General features: G+C 41.1%; 1 protein-coding gene across 1 annotated transcript; it reads right to left on the bottom strand.

The window, feature by feature from the left end:
* Positions 1-506: 506 nt before the first annotated feature.
* Positions 507-17,646, bottom strand: gldc (glycine dehydrogenase (decarboxylating)). The gene is made up of 25 exons (XM_047593030.1): positions 17,237-17,646; positions 17,034-17,112; positions 14,194-14,329; positions 13,618-13,782; positions 13,388-13,465; positions 13,082-13,229; positions 12,453-12,649; positions 11,873-11,969; positions 11,619-11,724; positions 11,205-11,344; positions 10,754-10,834; positions 10,541-10,638; positions 10,021-10,105; positions 9,876-9,917; positions 9,543-9,685; positions 8,527-8,602; positions 6,608-6,733; positions 6,081-6,230; positions 5,264-5,376; positions 4,438-4,579; positions 3,875-3,986; positions 3,674-3,769; positions 2,679-2,851; positions 2,502-2,582; positions 507-1,406 (listed from the first exon to the last, which is right to left on the bottom strand). Exons 1-25 carry the CDS (start codon positions 17,522-17,524, stop codon positions 1,266-1,268), a joined length of 3,093 nt encoding a protein of 1,030 aa, XP_047448986.1. The 5' UTR covers positions 17,525-17,646; the 3' UTR covers positions 507-1,265.
* Between the last annotated feature and the right edge of the window lie 1,273 nt (positions 17,647-18,919).

The following is an 18,919-nucleotide window of genomic DNA, read 5'->3' as shown; positions in this document are numbered from 1 at the left end:
ATGTTGCAATAGTTATGTAACCTAACACTCAAAACTTTGGCTCCTTTCTCCACAGATAAGGAATTTATCTGAGCGAAAGAGCAGAGAACACGATGACTCCTGCTTCTCAGATGTGAAGATGTTGATTTTTCTTGAGTCTCTGGGTTTTGACATGGTCAGACATTGATATGTATGTTTGGTCAGTGAACAACCCAATGGCAGTATATCCTGTTACATACAACAAAAGAGAACCACAGTTGAGAAGCTGCAACGAGGGAACGTTTACATGAAGAATGACTTAAATGTTTAAGTGTAAAAATAATTGCTTTCATTTTATGAATTTGTCCACTTCTCATAAAGGAAAATATGAGAAATTGACAGATAATTCAGAATATTTCAGGCTGATGGCTGTTTCTAAACTCTGACTTTCGAGTCCAATGATGGATTTGTTGAGAATGAGGACAGTTTAGAGGAATGGAGGGGCAGTGCAGTTCTAAAAACTGATTAGTCAAAACACTGTACACAACTAAAGACAAAAGACATGTTTAATACAGACATTTTTTTTCTACAGGCAAGTTTAGAGAACATTTAAAATCAAGACCATTATCTACTTGGTCAACAACTGTCACAACACAAATAACAGATGCATATTAACAAAAGCCTACAAGTACTAGAACTTCTATATTTTTGAAGGAATTTGAAAAAAAGCGGAAAAGTCGAGGCAGCTATTTTACACAACAATGGAGGCACCGAGGGTTTTTTTTTTTTTTTAATATAGATATTGGAGATATTGGAATTAAAACTGCACTCGGCTCAAAGCGCAGTACTTCAGAGGTGGGTTACGGAGAAGCCTCTGTGTATTTTGCAGACTTGGAAAAGCAAAACGTTGCACATTTGGTCCAGTTAAATAGTTCAAGTTGGGGAGAAACACGACTCCAGCTGCAGACAACACAGTCCCAATGTCCATCACACTGACTCTTTGCCACCCACCACATCAGCGACGCCTCTGAGCTGTTCCATTCTCTTGCAGACTGTATGCACCAGTTTTGAAACGCGGAGGGCATGGTGATACATTTCAGCTGACTTAAATACACGCTGTTATACCAGGTCATGTTGCTCAGTTTTAATAAACTATATCTAAAGTATGAGCGTCAGACTTGACTGACAAAGGAAGTGCCTCTGTGACAGCTAACGATTAGAGTATTTTCACATTTACTCACAAATATATAAATCTGCAATGTTTCAGGGCTTTGAGCTGGACTTTGGGACTGAGCCACAGGGTGTGTCTAAGAGGAGGCTCTTTTCTCCTCGTATGGTGACTCGTACACCTCCATTGGTGGGCAGGTGCACACAAGGTGCTGGTCGCCATAGATGTCATCGATCCTGGAGATGCTCGGCCAGAATTTTGTCTCGGGGCGTATGAAGGGCTGTGAAGAAAGGGAGAGCAAACCTGTCAGAAAAAAAGTCCTTGTCCTAATGAGATGGACTACGCTATACATCACCGCCTTCAATAAATCACCTTTTATGTCTTTCTAAGCCTCGTTTAACAAAAATATCTGAGCTTTCGGATGTTAAATTTGATTTAAAGCCACAACTAACCAAATTTTCAATCAAATTATTCATCTGCATAAGGTTTCCAACTGATCAAGATGATTTTTTTTTTTTTTTTTTTTACATTTTTTGTTCTGAATTAGATTAAATTTAAATCATCAAATGTTTGGCATTTTGAAATATATATTAGATAAACATGAGTGAAGGATTAATTTGTACTGTATGAAGTAAAATAGTTGAAGATGAATTTTCAGTCACATTTATGTCAGATTCATCTTGAGCCTTGAATCTGTGCAGCAACGTTCCCATCCAGCGTGAAAGAGCTTGAGAAAGACAGGTGTGCCAAGCTTGTGGCATCATATTCAAAAAGACTTGAGACTGTGATTGCTGCCTAAGGTACATCAACAGACTATTGAGCAAAGGCTGTCAAAACTTATGTACATGTAATTTCTTGGTTTTGTTTTTAATACATTTGCAAAATTCAAAAAAAATAAATAAATAAAAATAATTCACATTGTCATTACAGCACAGGGTGTCAAACGTCCCACATCACAGAGAAGACTGCAGTTTTTCAGTGAAGATAACTACTGTTCCTAATTTTTCCACTGCTATATTCAGAGAACACAACACTGAGACCCAGGACTAAACAGCAGATAGCCATTTATTACACTTATTTTTCTAAGGAAATTTCTTCTTTTTTTTTTAGCTGTATGTGGACCCTGAAAATGTGGAAAAGTGAAGAGCTGTGAATACCCCACCCCCCAGTCACATCTAAATTTAAACTGTCATTTAACCTTCTATGAGTCAACTGAAAACACTAACTGCTATAGTTGAATGGGAACAAAAAAAATTAAAATGTTTTAATTCTCACCATTAGATGGCGACTGTGACCATGGTGTTCATTTTGAAGCCTCTTTAGCTGAACAGAGAAGTCTCTCTATCTAATCTAATCTAGAGATGAGGACACTCACCAAGGGGAACGCAGCAAACTCTCTGGAGTAGGGTCTGTCCCAGTTGGAGGAAGAAATACATGCCAGAGAGTGGGGGGCCATCTGCACACAAACAAACACATGTGAGGACCAGTACATGATGGGATGTATGACTTTGTTTCACCTCATGTGAATAGCCAAGTTAAAGCAATGCTGTACCTTGAGCGGGTTGATGCGGGAGTCCATCCTTCCCTCCTCGATGTCTGCGATCTCCTGTCGGATACCAAGGAGAGCGTCGCAGAAACGGTCCATCTCAGCCTTGTCCTCCGACTCCGTGGGCTCAATCATAAGAGTACCTGCCACTGGCCATGACATGGTGGGTGCATGGAAACCTGACACCAGCACACACACAAAAACATCCCAAATCATAAACTTATTTCCATTTATTTATTTTTCATAATTGACATTTCCTGCCATTCTAATTATGCTTTTTTTTTTTATGCTTTTTTTTTTTCAAATAAGTGGATGCCATGAAAGGTTCTCTAAAAGTAGCGCTCCCCCTGGTGGCTGGCTGCACTATAGGACCTCCTTTTTGTTACTGGATGAAAAAAAAATGAAATAAAGATGGTTTCTATCATTTTAGGTAGTTAATCTAATGCTGGTTTGTGTAAGACATTTCACATTAGTTTTTTTTTATTCTCATGGAGCAGTTGTCAAATAAAGAATAAGTGCAGTATGCAATTCAACATTTCTTTGTAACTGTGGAGGTAGAGCAGACACAGTATTATTAAACACAAATGCCAGTGAGTCTCCATTCCCGGACAATACTGGGCAAACTCGCAAGATGGCGCCACACATATCCCTGGGATACCTGGTTAACCAGCATCTGTTTGGCCAATGGGAAGAAGTGGAAACGCATCGTCAATGTTTTTCTATATTTTTACTATGCATGTAGGTATCCATGTACAGCCCCTTGTCTGTGGTTGGCTAGGCCTCAGCATGCTCTTCAATGGGTCATTACCAGTTGGTGCTAGTTCCTGCACTCCAGGCTAAATGGTGTGGTGAGAGGCATCATTGTGCTCAGGCACACTGTTGTCGTCACACTAATGTTTAATTGTGTGATGATTGATTTGGTGTGAGCGGTTCACTGTAGTTCACCTATGTGTTGAGCTCCGTGTGACCATTTCGTGATATGTGTAGATAATTCAGCCTACCATAATCCTGCAGCCTCTTGGCCACATCGACAGCCTCGATATTGGCCGTCTTCTTGAATGGCCTCACATCCAGAATGAACTCATGGGCAACAAAACCTGTTAGGACCAGCACAAGACAAAAGATTCTGCTTTTAAGTTGGATGCCTTTTAAATCTGTGGGAATTTACTGCATACATCAACACAACAGAAACAAGGCTTTACCTTTCCTGCCTCTGAAGAGGACTTTATAATGACCCTCCAGCCTCTTGGCCATGTAGTTGGCATTGAGGATGGCGACTTCAGTGGAGTGCAGCAGTCCTTTGGATCCCATCATCTAAACACCACACAAGAGTGATGTCAGCGGTTATATTCAGTCCATTAGGCTTATATAAGGGTTAGCCACACTGTGACATAAATTACTCTTTATGGAGAAAGTCTAATTGGTGACCTTAAATTGACCCCAGGTCTGAGATGAGTTGTACGATCACGTCTCCATTTAGAGCACTCCCTCCTGATAAATGTCAACAGTCCACTAACACAGATCCTGACCTACCTTACGGTTTACAGTTCAGTTCGTCACAAATTCACATTTTAGTTCATGTGTCCGACATGAAGGTCATGTGACTGCCAGGTGACTTTAACAGCTCATATCTAAAAATAACTGGACCCACAAAGGGCCTTTGACTGCATTATTTTTACGACTTAAGGTAGGTCAAAGGGTCTCAATCACACACTCAAAAAGCTAATCTTTTAACAAAGTTTAGTGTAGGCTGATTTTTCCAGACCTTGATGTAAGCCCAAGAGATGGGTAGGATAGCACTGGAGCCCCAGGGAGCGGCGCTGATGGTGCCCAGTGAGCTGCTGCTGTTGACCGAATGCATGGGGACCACAGGGTGGCTGGGCAGGAAGGGGGCGAGGTGGGCCTTCCTGATGAGGAGGAGATGAAGGTCATGAGATCACATTATGAAGTTCAGAGTTTAAAGGTCCTAAAAAAATTACTTTTCTCGCTTTTAACATTGGTATATTTTATAGCAAACCATACCAGGCCCAGATGAAAAGATTTATAGCTTTTGTCACCTCTAAAGGTTTTAAGATTCCAATGCTGTCCTTACTTGCCTGTACAGTATTAACATGCAGACATGCAGACAGTGCTGAACTTTTATCTCCGTCCCTCTGGCAGTGACACGTGCATACGTCACATGCCTAAGGCACTGAGGGTCTAAAGTCTTCAGAGGGTCTAAAGTCTCTAGACCCCCAGTGTCCTCTCTTTTAGCAACAAGGAAAAACTGCACTACTGGTAATTAGTGTTTGTTTCATAGAATCTCAGTTACATTCATAACTTCTCCACATTCCTCAATGCTGAAGTTCTGTCAATATATATATATAAAAAACAGATTTAAAATGGATTTACTAGGCATTGCTTAGTTTAATGAGCACTGTGTTCACTCATGTGCCAAGTACTCAAGTGTAATGGGCAAGGCCTATAGTTATACATAACTATAGTTTTAAATCTTTAATACTGATGGCAACGTTTTGATACACACAGCACTTTCCCAATTTTCTGCATTTGCCCACTGAATCTTGCATTCCATTATTTACATTCCGACTTACACTCCAATCGGCCCCATGCCAGGTCCTCCTCCACCGTGTGGGATGCAGAATGTTTTGTGCAGGTTCAAGTGAGACACGTCTGAGCCATAATCCCCAGGACGACACAAACCCACCTGGGAGATAAAACAGGAAGGAAAACCATGTTGGTGAGCTGCCACTAGCTGCCACAATCCACCATTCACCATGAATTGTTACATTTTTCCCTGTTTGGACTGAGACCAACCTCTTTTGGATTTGATATATGGATTTGCATGTTCTTCCTGTGTCTGTCTGGGTTTTATCTGGCTTCCTTCAACATTCTAAATACATGCTTACTGGATTAATTGGGAGCAGAGCAGCTGCACACATCCAAGGTAGACAGGTGCCAGACCAAATTAGGTTATTAGGTGAATTGGTGAATCATTAGCCTTAGGTGTGCATGTAAGCGAGAATGGTTGTTTATCTTTCCACTCTGTTATGGGCTGGTGATCTGTCCAGGGTGTACACTTGAAATAATAAAAGTCTTAAAATATTGTATTGCTAAGTATTAAGTGTGACACAAAACCGTGATAGAACCTTGACTACCTAACTGGAGAGGAGGAGCTCTACATGTGACAGACAGAGAGAGGGCAGCGTCTCTAGATCGATCAGGGATTGGTGGAGGTACGTCTGGTGTAAACACTATCGTGTGCATTGTGCAGAGACCAAAGGTTACCCATTTACAGCGCAATAACACACTTCTATAAACCTTTATACTATCCTATTAGTCTTCTGATCTCACTAGTACTTCCCAATAGCAAACAGATTTTTGCATTGTGGAAACCGTTTCTTCTCTCACCTGGGCATTCATGTTGGCGCCGTCCAGGTACACCTGGCCACCGTTTTTGTGAATAAGGTCACATATGTCTCCAATGTGCTCTTCAAACACACCAAATGTGGAGGGGTAGGTGACCATCATGGCCGCCAGGCACGACTTGTGTTTGTCCACCTGCATCAAATTAAAGGAATTAGGGGACACCGTCATTAATAAGATTACGTTATGCTAGGCTGACAAAAGGTTGACCATTCTAAATATATATTTAGTTATATCAATACTTCTTGACCTCATGATCAGTTAAACCCAACTGTAGAACAGAATTATGAATAGTTGTACACATATAGACACAATCATCGAGCAGAGTCTTATTAAATTACAAAAAAATTACAAAAAGAAAAAATATTTATTATAAAATAGGTAATCCAGGAACTAAAATTGCAAACTTGCCCACATTCACTATGGTCAAGCTCCAAATATATTGGATCCAGCACACTAATCTATCAGTGCCATCCAATTTTCCCAACATTAACCATCTGTCCAACTCTCACCATGGCCTTGAGGTGCGGCAGGTCTATGTTTCCATCCTTGTCCACCTCCACCACCTGAACCTTCATGCCTGCCATCTGAGCGCTCGCTGGGTTGGTGCCATGGGCTGACTTGGGGATTAGACAGACCTGAAGGAACAGGAAAAATGTCAGTGTGTCAGGATGGATTTTGGTGAATTAACACAAATTAACACAAATTACTTCTTCGCATGATATTTCAACACTGATAAAAAGGGCTGGAACTACAGGCCATGGAAAAAAGCAGAATTTTGATCAAAGCCAGGGATTTGTGAGAAGTAAGTGGAACAAAATTGTTCCCTAGATTATTAGAATCCATCTCCTTAGCAGGGTTTACCAGAAAATCCTCAGAACTAAACAAAGGCATGGAGGGACACTTAAAAACAAGCAATGGCTTGACTTTTCAAATGAAATACCATTGATAAATACCGTCATGAATGATTAAACTTGTGTTTTTATTAAGGAGTAGGGTGTTTAAGGACACAGAGTGAAAAAATACTGCTGCTCTTTTATGTTGAATTTTGACCTGGTCACCACCCTCCTCCGACACTAATGTGTAACCTGCCTGTGGGCCACTAATTGATTTTATCCCTTATTAGGGTGACCGTTCTGACATTTTGCAACTTGGTCACACAAGGCAACTGGGGCATTTAGACCTGAGGGTGGGCCAATGCCTTCTGTCGCTTCAGTGACTTCCAGTTCACCAAGTCTTAAAACCTCCAAATATGGAATCTTGAAATCAAGTAGCCTATAGTCAGATCACAGCATTTTCAGGCCCTTTGTTTGCTCAAACGGTTGTCACTTTGGACCTTGACTGTTTCCAGAGATCAGGCCACTATCTAAGGAGTACTGGTGATGAAGTTATTAAACAACAAAGGAAGTGTTACAGTGTGAGAAAAAATACCAGAGTCAGCCAGTCTTTAATCTGAGGGGAGGTCTTATCTCCCCTTGTTCTCAAGCTACTGCCAATCAGCATGTCACGATACTGAAGGAATTTCTAACAAGGACATCTAAAACGTATCAGTCTGTGATGGCAAAGCGACCTGTTTTAACCATCAGACAATAAACCCCCACTGTCAGGGGTCACTGAGGACGACAAAGATCATTAGTGCATAGGCCAAACAGTGTAAATAAGAATTAGTCAGTCAGCATAATTATAAAGAGACTACTGGTTATAAATCATAGCTGCCTGTTAGTCACTGGTGATAACAATAGCATGTGTGGTACATCTAAAAATAACACAATTATTGCCTTTTGAAGCAATTCCAGCAATTCTGGAATTAGATTTGAGAGTCAGCTGTGGCATCACATTTTCAATTCATGTTGATTTCCGTCTGCACGTGAATTGGTCCCTTGAAGTCTTTATTCAATAATGTATGATTAATAAAGGAAACGTGATAGAACAGATGTCTGTGCATTAAATGGTCAGCAGCAGTCAGGAGATGATTAAAGTATCTGAGCACAGAGGCAGCTACGCTTCAGTCAGAGCCAGGACAGAATTTACATACATATATTTTTGGGTGGCCTCTACACCTGTGTACATCGTCTAGTCTTTCAGCAAAGACAGCCGTCTGTTGGCTTCATTATTTAACACCCAGATATAAGTGGTGTCCCTTTCCCCATCCCCTCTTGACAACAATGTGAATGCCTGTATTTCCCAATTGTCAAATTATTCTTTTCTTTAGATTGCAGACCTTCACATGGCTATGACAGTAACATTCCTGTCTCCTGTTTGTGTACAGGGCAGATAATCTGGAGAGTTTATTAATCAATCTGTGTTAGGAGGATAATCACATCAGAGTTTTCCTGAGTCTTATTAACATCCAGAGAACTCCAATTCACGCCAACTTTGGTGGGACTGCAGTACAGTGTGAGGTTTCTTCTCTCTACAGGAACACACTTACACTCCTTGAGCTCTCCCCCTTTGAGTTCAGGTAGGCTTTTATGGCAGCCAGTCCAGCATATTCTCCCTGGGCACCACTGGAAAACAAGGCAAACACACAGCAGTCAGGTATCTCATAGACATCCTTACCTCATCACAGTCCAAAGACCGGTCTACACACATAACCAAAAGAGGAGAGAAAGATGGGCATAGAAGCTAGCTTCATGATAACTCTCTTGGTCAATGCAACATGGTGTGTGTTATTCATGAACCCAGGGCTGCTGATAAGTGCTGGCTGACAGCAGTGATAGGGGTGTGTCTTATCAGCTCAAACCTGAAATGTAACGCACCTAATTCCATTTGACCACTGGATACAGACCTAAAGCAGCTACATTTCACTTCAGACTTGGCTCAAAGCTGAGGATTTATATAAAATAAGAAAGAATTTTTCATTCTTACTTGTGTGACAAAACTCATTTGATTGCATTATTCAAAAACAAAAATCATGATCATTGCCACCATTAGTTGGCCTTATACAAGATAAGTCCAGAAGACTTCCTGTGATTCCTGAAGCTGTGAATATAATTAATATATATAATTAAAATAATTCATCTGATCATGTTATGCTCATTAGAAATGACTTGGCTCTGTGCCGGTGCCAATGCTCACATACAGATGTTCTTATTTACCCCATTAGCACCAAACACAAAAGACATCAGAGTCTGATGGGAATACCATTAGTATTGAGGGTATCTAGAATAATAAATATTAATAAAATGGAACATACATATGTCTGTACCAAGGTTCAAGGTGATCCAGCTGTATACATGAGAGATACATTCGTTGAGATCAAAACAGTGGACCAAATCTCACAGACGCATGTCAGTAGCGACAACCTTCATCACCAGTATTACTTTATGGACTATATGAGCTAGACATGTTCAACAGTAGATAGTAAGTTCCTAATAGCTTGATAGTGTAAAGGAGCATTTTTAAGCAGACTTATACTGTTAAATGAGAGTTCAGTTTTGCTCTCACCTGTTTGGCTGGAAGGAGATCTTGTCATAGCCTGTCACCTCACAGAGGTCCTTTTCCAGCTGCCTGAAAAGTTTCTGGTAACCTTCTGCCTGATCGAGCGGCACAAACGGGTGGATGTTGGCAAACTCCTTCCAGGTGATGGGCTGAAGGAGGATAAGGCCGTTAAAAAGAAAAAGAAAAACCACTTCAGGTTCATTCAAGGAAAAGCAGCTTAAGCAGAGGGAGTTCCTCAGTTGTGATGAAGATGATGGAGAAGTGCTATACTAAAGGCCATGAGGCGTGATTAAACCAATCCACTGGATGGGCTACTTCCAGTTTTTCTGATTTGCTCACCATGAGTTCTGATGAACTGTTTAGCTTCATGGTGCAGGAACCCTGAGGAGGAAAACAACATTTCACTACAATGTTCCTCTACATGTGGCATGATGTGAACTTTAGCTGCTTGTAAATATGTGCTTTGACTTCAGTTATGACTGACCAGTGGTATCATGCTGTGCACCAGGGAGATGTCTTTGTTCTCCAGGCGCTTCATGTATCGAACAATGTTGGTCTCAGAGTGGTAACTGAGAAAAAAGAGCAACCAGGCACAAAAAACAAATATACCACTATATTAAAGCCATACTGTATCCTTACTAGGTGCCTGAGCAAAAACGTTGCAATAGCACTTTATAAAGCATGTCTCAAAGATTATGTCTAAGAAGAAACTGAGGACATATGCATAAGCAGGCCAGATACCAGATTGTCTTTATGACACTAATAAAGATAATACCTTTCACATTTAGAAACTAAGAGAGATGCCTGTGGTGCCTTTACAGCTCTTATTTTATAGGAGTTTTATTATATAAAAGCTTTTACAACTAAAGGAATAAGCTGTTAAAAGATCAAAACGTGCAAAATTCTTGACGTTTAAGAACAAAATGTCCTACATGTGCTACAATTAGATAAGACAATCCTTTATTCATCGCACACTGTGCTATAAAGCTACCAAAGAAACCAACCTGTTGAAGACTTGGTGAGCCAGGTAATTGCTTGTCCTCTTGAAAGGACTTCCCATGATCCCTTTCACCCGCTCGCCCATCTTTTCAGCAATCAGCTCCTGGGAATTTCAAATGAAAGCCAGGGATGCTTTACTTTTCAAGGTCAGAGCACGAGGCAAGTATGGAGCCAATGAGTCTCAGAATTACTGCGTGTTACTGTGTGTGTCAACGTACAGCTGAAGATTCACAGCCAAAGACCCAGAGCAAGTCGTCCAAGTCCCTCTCAGTCACCGTCTCATCCAGAGAAACACCCAGCTATCGAACAAGCAGTAGGAATAAAGATATGTTAAACCATTAAACTGCAAAGTTAGTACAGGTATAAGAAGGTGAAATGATCAGACACCAAATTGTTTTTTTCTCTTCTCACTGGAAGACAAATTAATATTTTTTGTCCTGCAGTTCCTTTCCTATATGTCCAACAGTTTTGAGCATGAGCATGAAATTGACAGTTACTTGGACCTGTGCATTTGTTCTGACACTGTCAATTTGCACCACGAGCAAATTGTGAGCTTTTGACTGTCGACAGATTTGGAATCCAATGGCTCATCAAATCCTCGACGATTAAACCTTTTGGTCTTGCGTAACCACCAGTGCAGCGCTTTCAAAGAACATTTTTAATCCTCACCACTCCATCGGTGTAGACTCGTAGATTTATTTGCCTCTGCACTGCTCTCTCCAAAATGTCTTTGGCAGCCACGCTACAGTTAATCTTCAGTGTGTCAAAGAACATGTCACTGTGCAGCCGGTGTCCCGCCCTCTTCAGACCTGAAACAAAGTGATTAGTGTGTGTTTAGGGAGGGTGACATTAGAATAACACAGAGAACTTAATTTTTCCACTATGTCTGATGCAAAATGACATATTGCATCCCACTGTGCATAAGATGTAGGCACAGTTAACAACAAGGCAGACACTATATCTTTGCCATATTGTTCCTCCCACCTATTGGATGTCAAGTCAATTTGGAAAATGCTGCACATGCACCACTGTTGCACAAGAAAAAAACATGATGCATCGTCAAAGAAAACGTAACGAATGTACCTTCGGCAAGAATCAAGGCAGCATTGTGTGTCCTCTCAGCGATGTGTTTAAGTCCCTGAGGACCATGATACAGAGTGTACATAGCAGCCATGTTGGCCAGCAGAGCCTAGGAAACAAGTTCATTCAAAGAGAAAACTAAGAGTTAACTTGCATTCAAACGGAAAAGAACATTTATGCCAGTTAACTAGTGAAAAGAAGACACACATGCATACTCCTTTACCAAACATATAAAGAGAATGTGGCCCAGGTCATACCTGTGCAGTACAGATGTTGCTGGTTGCCTTGTCTCTACGGATGTGCTGCTCTCGGGTCTGCAGTGCGAGGCGATACACTTCCTTCCCAGCTGCATCCCTGGACAATTTAAATATCTCTAAACAATTTGTTCCGCGTTTCCTCTCATGGTTATCATTTACAACAATCACTTATAACATTATGGCCGCTGACAGGAGAAGTAAATAACATTGACCATCTTGTGACAATTCAGTGTTCTGCTGGGAAACCTTAGGACATTCATGTGTACGCTACTTAGACACATACCACCCACCTAGACCAGGCTAGGAACCCCCCACCCCATAGCACTGATAACTCCTTGATGATTCACAGAGGCCCCTCTAAACCCAAAGTCCCCAACTAAAAACACTTTGTTATCCCACACCACAGGACACCCTCAGAAGACCCATGTCCATTCTCTCATGAGTCTTAAGTGTTTTAGAAGCACGAGAGGGACCTACACAATATTAGGAAGGTGGTCATAATGTTATGCCTGATTAGTGTATATTTGGAAATACAATAAGCCATTTTGAGTCAACAGGTGAAATATTTGTCATTTCTTACCTGGTCACTCCAACCATTCTCCCTGGCATCATCCGGACCAGGTTGTCTTTGACAGCAAAGAAGGCAGCATGAGGGCCACCATAGCAGAGAGGAACTCCAAATCTCTGGGAGCTGCCCAGAGCAATATCAACGCCAAACTCTCCTGGTGGGCGGAGCACGCAAAGGGCTAGCAGGTCCGTGGCACAGCAAGCCAGGGCCTGGATGGTCAAAAAATAAATAAATAAATAAAAATAAAAATAAAAATAAAAATAAATAATAATAATCCCGGTCATTGTTCATTAATCCTATTTCCTCCCCAAAAGACAACTATTCTGTACTATTTTGCAGTTACCATGCATACCTAACCCCAACCAGGTAAGTATAATGTAACAAATCCATTAAATGTGCATAAGCCCATTCTTCTATCTAAATCAACAGCTGTTTGATCAGTATAAAACTCTACATCAAACCCCTTTCTAGGCATACTTGAGACATTTAGACATTCAATTCCAGCTTTCCCTCATATTATTCATTTATTCATATTATACAAAGCATTTGCATTTGTCTTGTCCCGTCCATGTTATTATTATTATTATTATTGTTATTATTTTTATTGTTGTTGTTATCATTTGTGGTTACAGCCCTCTTACCCCTCCTTTGTGTGCCCGGTCTACAAGGGAGGTGAAGTCTTCCACTCTGCCGTCGGTGTCTGGATACTGAAAGAGCACACCACTCACATCTTTCCCGCTGAAGTTCATCTCATGAGGTAACTTCAGCACTGTTTGTACCCCAATGTAGCTGCAACGTAACATCAGTATAAGAAATACAAACATAACAGTGCACAGTAGCACCTCAAACACTTAAGTTAGCAATGATTCTTCACTTACTTCATTCTTACTTATTTTAAATAACTAATTCATCATCCATTAATCTTGTGTCCATACAGTAATACATACTTGGCTCTTGTCTGCACCACAGCAATAGTCTGGGGATGGCAGCGTGGGTCAATGTAGAAGGTTCTTCTCTTGTTTTGTCTATGAGAAGTAAAGAAAACCCCAGTCTTGTCAGGCAAGACAATCTCTTTGAATCGACAGGGAGATACTTCTGACTTTTTACTGCTATACATTTAAAATACATGTGTTGCCTTTATTTAATGAATTTTCTATTTTATTTTCTATATTAATACCTGTGGCAGAGCTGCATGGCCTCAGCAGCAGCCGTTCCCTCATCAAGCAGGGAGGCGTTGGCCACTGGCATGCCTGTGATGTCACAGATCATGGTCTGGTAGTTGAGGAGAGACTCCAGGCGACCCTGAGAGACCTCTGGCTGGTAAGGCGTGTACTGAGTCACCCTGAGGACAAAAGCGACAGAAATGAATAAACAAAGCTACTTTGGCCATGAGGACAGTAGCACAAAGTTGATGGTATTCAAGGAAGCAAGACGGCACAGTGGAATGCAGTGTACGCCTCCTCTGCTTTGGGAAAATGCATGGGCAGGGATGGCTGATTTGAGTCAAAGAAAACCTTGTTGCTGCGAAATAGCCGGAGAGAAGCGCATCATCAGTTCTCACGCGAGTCATTTGGGGAACTCAGATCACAAGGCTTCCAATTAAAAGCACGTTACCCTGCACCACAGTAATCAAGCTACAAATGAGAAACACAAACTTCTGAATCTACATAAGCTAGTTATTGGTGACGCCTTTCACTAAGTGAATAAACCGGAAAATGCTTCTACGGACAGAAGGACTCCTAGGGACACTCACCAGCCTGCATTCTCCAGGAGATTCCGCTGGATGGGTGGCGGCACAGAGCAGTTGTAGTAACCCATGCCAATGTAGGACCTCCACACTTTGTTCTTTGATGCTATCTTCTGTAGAGTCTCCAGGACTTCATTCTCGCCTGTAAAACATTTAAAGTGAGACTACTGAACATTTGCTGAACAGCAGTTACCTTGTCACTGTTGTGGAAATATGAGTCACCAGTTCTATTACCCTACACAGTTACAGGATAATGAACTGATAATAACTTGCCAACATTAGCCACGTTTTATTGCTAATTAGTTTAATTCATTTATATACCTGTTTTGTGACCAGTCTGGGTAATACTTCAAATCAGTTAACAGATATTCTTTGTAGTAATAAATGATTACTTGATCTTTGTCTTTCAGAGATGAAATAGCCTAATAAGCCAGGTGTTTAACTCACTGGGTTAATTTAGAGTTGACAGTTTCATCTCCTTCGAGTAGTAGAAAATGTTCCAAATACAGTAAATTAACCCAATATAAAATTACATATTTGAACAATTCTAGTTTTTGAATTTATATTTATGTCCAGCCTTGAACTATAAAAATGATGAGACTCAAGATAGCGCAGGGGATCTGATGGATGGCACCATGTCCCTCATGTGAGACACTGTCTATATCTTTAACAAGATGAAAAAAATCAACATGCAGCATGTGGCATGCAATCCATCAGAGATGGTCAGGCGGTCCAAATAGAGTTAGAGCTAAATCAACGTAATAAAATAATTTACTCAAATGTGAAATTCACTACTTATCTAACTGTAATGCTGTAATACTGTTTTCTAGTGTTTTACAGAGCTTACTAATCAAAATACATTTATAGGCAACATTCAAAATACAGTTAGTCTTTTTAAATATGATATGAGAATATGCAGCACAAACAAATGTAAGGGAAAATAAATGACAAATAACGTTACACAGTCGTATCCATGTCACATGAAAGACACTTCTTCTCATCAGAGGACAAACCCATATGATTTGTTTCCTGATAGTATTTAAACTCATCCCCCAGTGCTGGAGGGGAGCTCTGCCAGTGCACAACCGCCTCTGAGATTCCTCTGGCCTTCCTGGCTGCCTAGCAACTCCAAGGAATGGACAATACTGCCCATCTAAACCCAGAGCCCTGTCTACTCCTGCTTTTCGGAAAAGAAAGACACCTCTAGTCCTTGGTGGTGAGAGGGGACTGTAGCCTGTATACAAGTGGATATTTACAACTTCTTTGAAAGGAAAACTGGCATGTTAACACTGTCAGAATGTTTCAAGGTTTTGAGTTTCAGTACAAAATATATATGATCAACATGTAAAGGTTGAGCTGTTGGTGTATTTTCATGTGTGTGAATGTGAGTGTGTTTCAGTCGGAAGGACTGGTTTCCCATGGTCCCAGTGTTCTGCAGGGCAGCAAAAAAAGCCGGATTCAGAACCATCCAGGAGCTCCATTGTTAAAGAGAGAATCCCTTGCTGGCTTAGCAAACCAAAGCCGTCCAAAGCTGAACAAGCAGAAAACCACACAGCCTCCAGTCCGTTCCTTCAGCACGGCTTGTTGAATTATGAAATTTGACAGAGTCAGAGGAAGGGCAGACACAAGGGCAGATCAGACTGGCAAGGTGATAAAGAAAGGTCACAGAACCTGAGCATTACCATCTTACCTCTGCATCGGACTTTCTGCAATAGCTCTCTGGTATAAAAACAAACTGAATGTATTCTACTAAACAACCTGTGTGCGTTATTACAGGGTAAGAAGGGAGTCTGCAGAAATCAGTATTTATTAACAGTAAACAATCCATTTCATAATATGTCAGGGATATATTGTGATAAGATTCAATTTGACTAGACTAGTATCTAGAGATAACTATAACTAGACTTTGGCCACTTATACATGTTTACATTTCTATCAAAAATGCAAATAGTATTTTCATGTCCTAGCTTGTGAGATGTTTTGCTTTTATTTATGTGACAGGAACAGTTTATGGTCTGAGCCCAGGTTAGGTTCATAATCAAGTATTACAGATAACAAAAAATAATGATTAGCTGGCTGTGCTGATTTTAGCCAGCTACTGTGAATGAATGAACTTACTGAAGCGTTAAAACAAAATATAGTTTGATGCAACATACATAGCATTGATTGCTTTGGATGTTTGTAATTGACAATAGTACCAGTGAATATTGAGGTGTGCATTTCTTAGCTTAAAGAAGAAAAAGAAATATGTATTTAGCTTAAAGAATGGTGTATATAGGATTTGATTTGTCTATTTCACTGTACTTTAATAAATCAAAACCCACAGAGGATCTAGATCTGCTGATGAAATGTATAGAAGGGAAAGAACAAAAGGGGAAAAAAAACATCCAACGCAAAACATAGCCAAGTCACCTTATTAGGAAGCCCCTCGGCTGTGATGTAATGTGAACGCTGTAACCAGATTGAACTGGACTTGGGACCGGAGCTCAAGGCTAAACTTTACACTCCAGTTGCCATCCTATGAGCATCGGCTTCCCAACAGGAGATTGGTGCCGCTCGCCGAGTTTCGCAAAAACAACTCCAAATATGTTCAAAGGAAGACTTAACAGGGGAGAGCGCACAATAGAGGTGGCAACCTACATTTCAGCCACTCACTCGGCTTCATTCACCGCCCGCTAGATATGTGGGAAAAGCCTTCCCGTGGATAATAAGCTGGGGATGAGTGGCCGTTTTATGTGATATTTTAAAGAGGGCTGTGATCCAACGCGCTGTTTCTGCATCGTAGTCGTGAATGCACCACGCAGAATAAAAATGAATAACAATAATTTAACCGAAGCGAAACTTACAGATCGGGTCATCCATTTTCATACTCCGCTGCATACGGATGGAGTCTGGAACTGTGTTTTCGATCAACTGATCGATTGACTGTGAAAGGAAATATAAATAAAAAAGACTATTAATTGTGAAATAAATGTGTCCATGCGGGTTTATTAAAATGAAATTTGCGCCCATTTTGAGGAAAAGGGGAAAGCTGAACTGTGAACCTCACCTCGAGTCCCAGGACATCCAGCATTTCTCTCTTCTCCCTCTCACCTGGGCCAATGTGCCTCTCTGCAAAGTCATCGTGCCTGGGTAATATTCTCTCAATCTGTCTGGAGGAGGCGGCTGCCGATGTCCTCACACCACGGGCTGCTGTTGTTAGGGACGCACAGCTGTCTGGGAACCTGCGCTGAAGTTTCCAAACCACGCGGCTCTTGTCACTCAGATGCCTGCACGGTGCGCTGGGATTCACCGACTTGGCCAGGAAGACCCCCCAGGACTTGGCGCAGCTCTGCATCTCTAAATCACTGTGCGAGACAAGGTGGTAGAAACTTGTTGAGACCTTTCCCTCCCTTCGCTCAGCAGTACCCCTCCACTGAGACGGACGCGATCCCTGCAGGAGACTCTGCCAACTCCTTCAAACTGCAGAGTTTATACAACTGCTCAGTTGCTCCAGAGTGACCCAATCAGAGCAGAGACGCCGCGTGACGCAGCGACGAGCCCCGATGAAACAGCTGCTACGCTGCCTCACGTGCCCCCCTCCGTCCATTGATCAATAGCAGGGACAACAGAGTATTTCAGCAGTTCATGCCAAAGACCCCCCTCAACACCCAGACACTGAAAGCTGTGTCCAGGTTAAGTAGGATCTGACAAATGAACTTTCTAGGCATTTATCCCAATGCTCAAGTGACTTCATCTACAATTCATTCCCATTTTACCAGTACAAATAAATATAATAAGACATTCAGTGATGCTCAATTATTTTGCACTTTTCTACATCAAAATTACTCAAATTATCAGCACGATTATCACATCAGATGAAAGAGAAATATTATACTTGTGCATTTAATTATTCAAGAAAATGAATCATTGGTACATATCTCATTTGCAAAAGTAAGTGAACCATTGTTTTCGTTATAGCAACTAAACGTCTACTACTGATCAGTCGTCTACAACCCAATCCTCAGAACAGAACCGCTTCACTTCTGAGATGATGGTGGGTTTCCTCACATGAACTGTTTGCTATAGGTGCTTCCATGACATCTCTATTGGATCTTGCTTTTGGAGTGATCTTTGTTGGTTGACCACTCCCGTGGAGGGTAACAGTCGTCTTAAATCTCCTCCATTTGTTCACAGTCTGACTGTGGATTTGTTGATTCCAAACTGTCTAGAGATGGGTTTGTAACCTTTTTCAGAACTCTTCCACAACTGTGTTGTATAGATCAGATTTATTTATTTATACAATCACAGGACTGAACACTGAATGCATGTCTCATTGATTAGAAACTCTTCTGAACCGATGGGCTCTAATGTGGCCTTGAATGAACTTATAACCTACTTCAGAGAACAGTGCTCCTGAGTCGCAGAGGCTTGTCGGTACCTGTTAGTTCCATCCTCTTTTTCGGTTTTAAAGTTGCAGGCCTGCAAAACCTGTCCTCCTGCTAGACACACCAAAGACTTCTAAATGCTGTGGGTCCAAAAGAAAGAAAGAACCAGCTGAAGAATGGATTTTAAACCTTAGCTTATTTGGTTAACAGTTCACAACAAGCTTGCCATCAATGTTTTAAAAGGGGTGATGTGGTTATGACTAGATTTCTTTAGATCTTAAATGCTTTGAATCCATCCATCTGTAAACAAGTTTCTAAAGTTACATCGCCTCTTACTGGCTATACTGCTTGTTTATTATTTATAC

This window comes from Mugil cephalus, chromosome 8 (assembly GCF_022458985.1).
Source record: "Mugil cephalus isolate CIBA_MC_2020 chromosome 8, CIBA_Mcephalus_1.1, whole genome shotgun sequence".
In the NCBI taxonomy this organism is placed as follows: Eukaryota; Metazoa; Chordata; class Actinopteri; order Mugiliformes; family Mugilidae; genus Mugil; species Mugil cephalus.
This window is presented reverse-complemented; position numbering and strand designations above follow the sequence as displayed.

What these genes read in the sequence shown, in the direction of transcription:
- gldc (XM_047593030.1), bottom strand. Translation starts at nt 17,524, where the DNA reads ATGCAGAGCTGCGCCAAGTCCTGGGGGGTCTTCCTGGCCAAGTCGGTG. An exon ending in TGCCGCACCTCAAGGCCATG is followed by an intron (nt 6,231 to 6,607) that starts GTGAGAGTTGGA and finishes AATTTGATGCAG; the next exon opens with GTGGACAAACACAAGTCGTG. An exon ending in CCTCTTCAGAGGCAGGAAAG is followed by an intron (nt 3,770 to 3,874) that starts GTAAAGCCTTGT and finishes TGGTCCTAACAG; the next exon opens with GTTTTGTTGCCCATGAGTTC.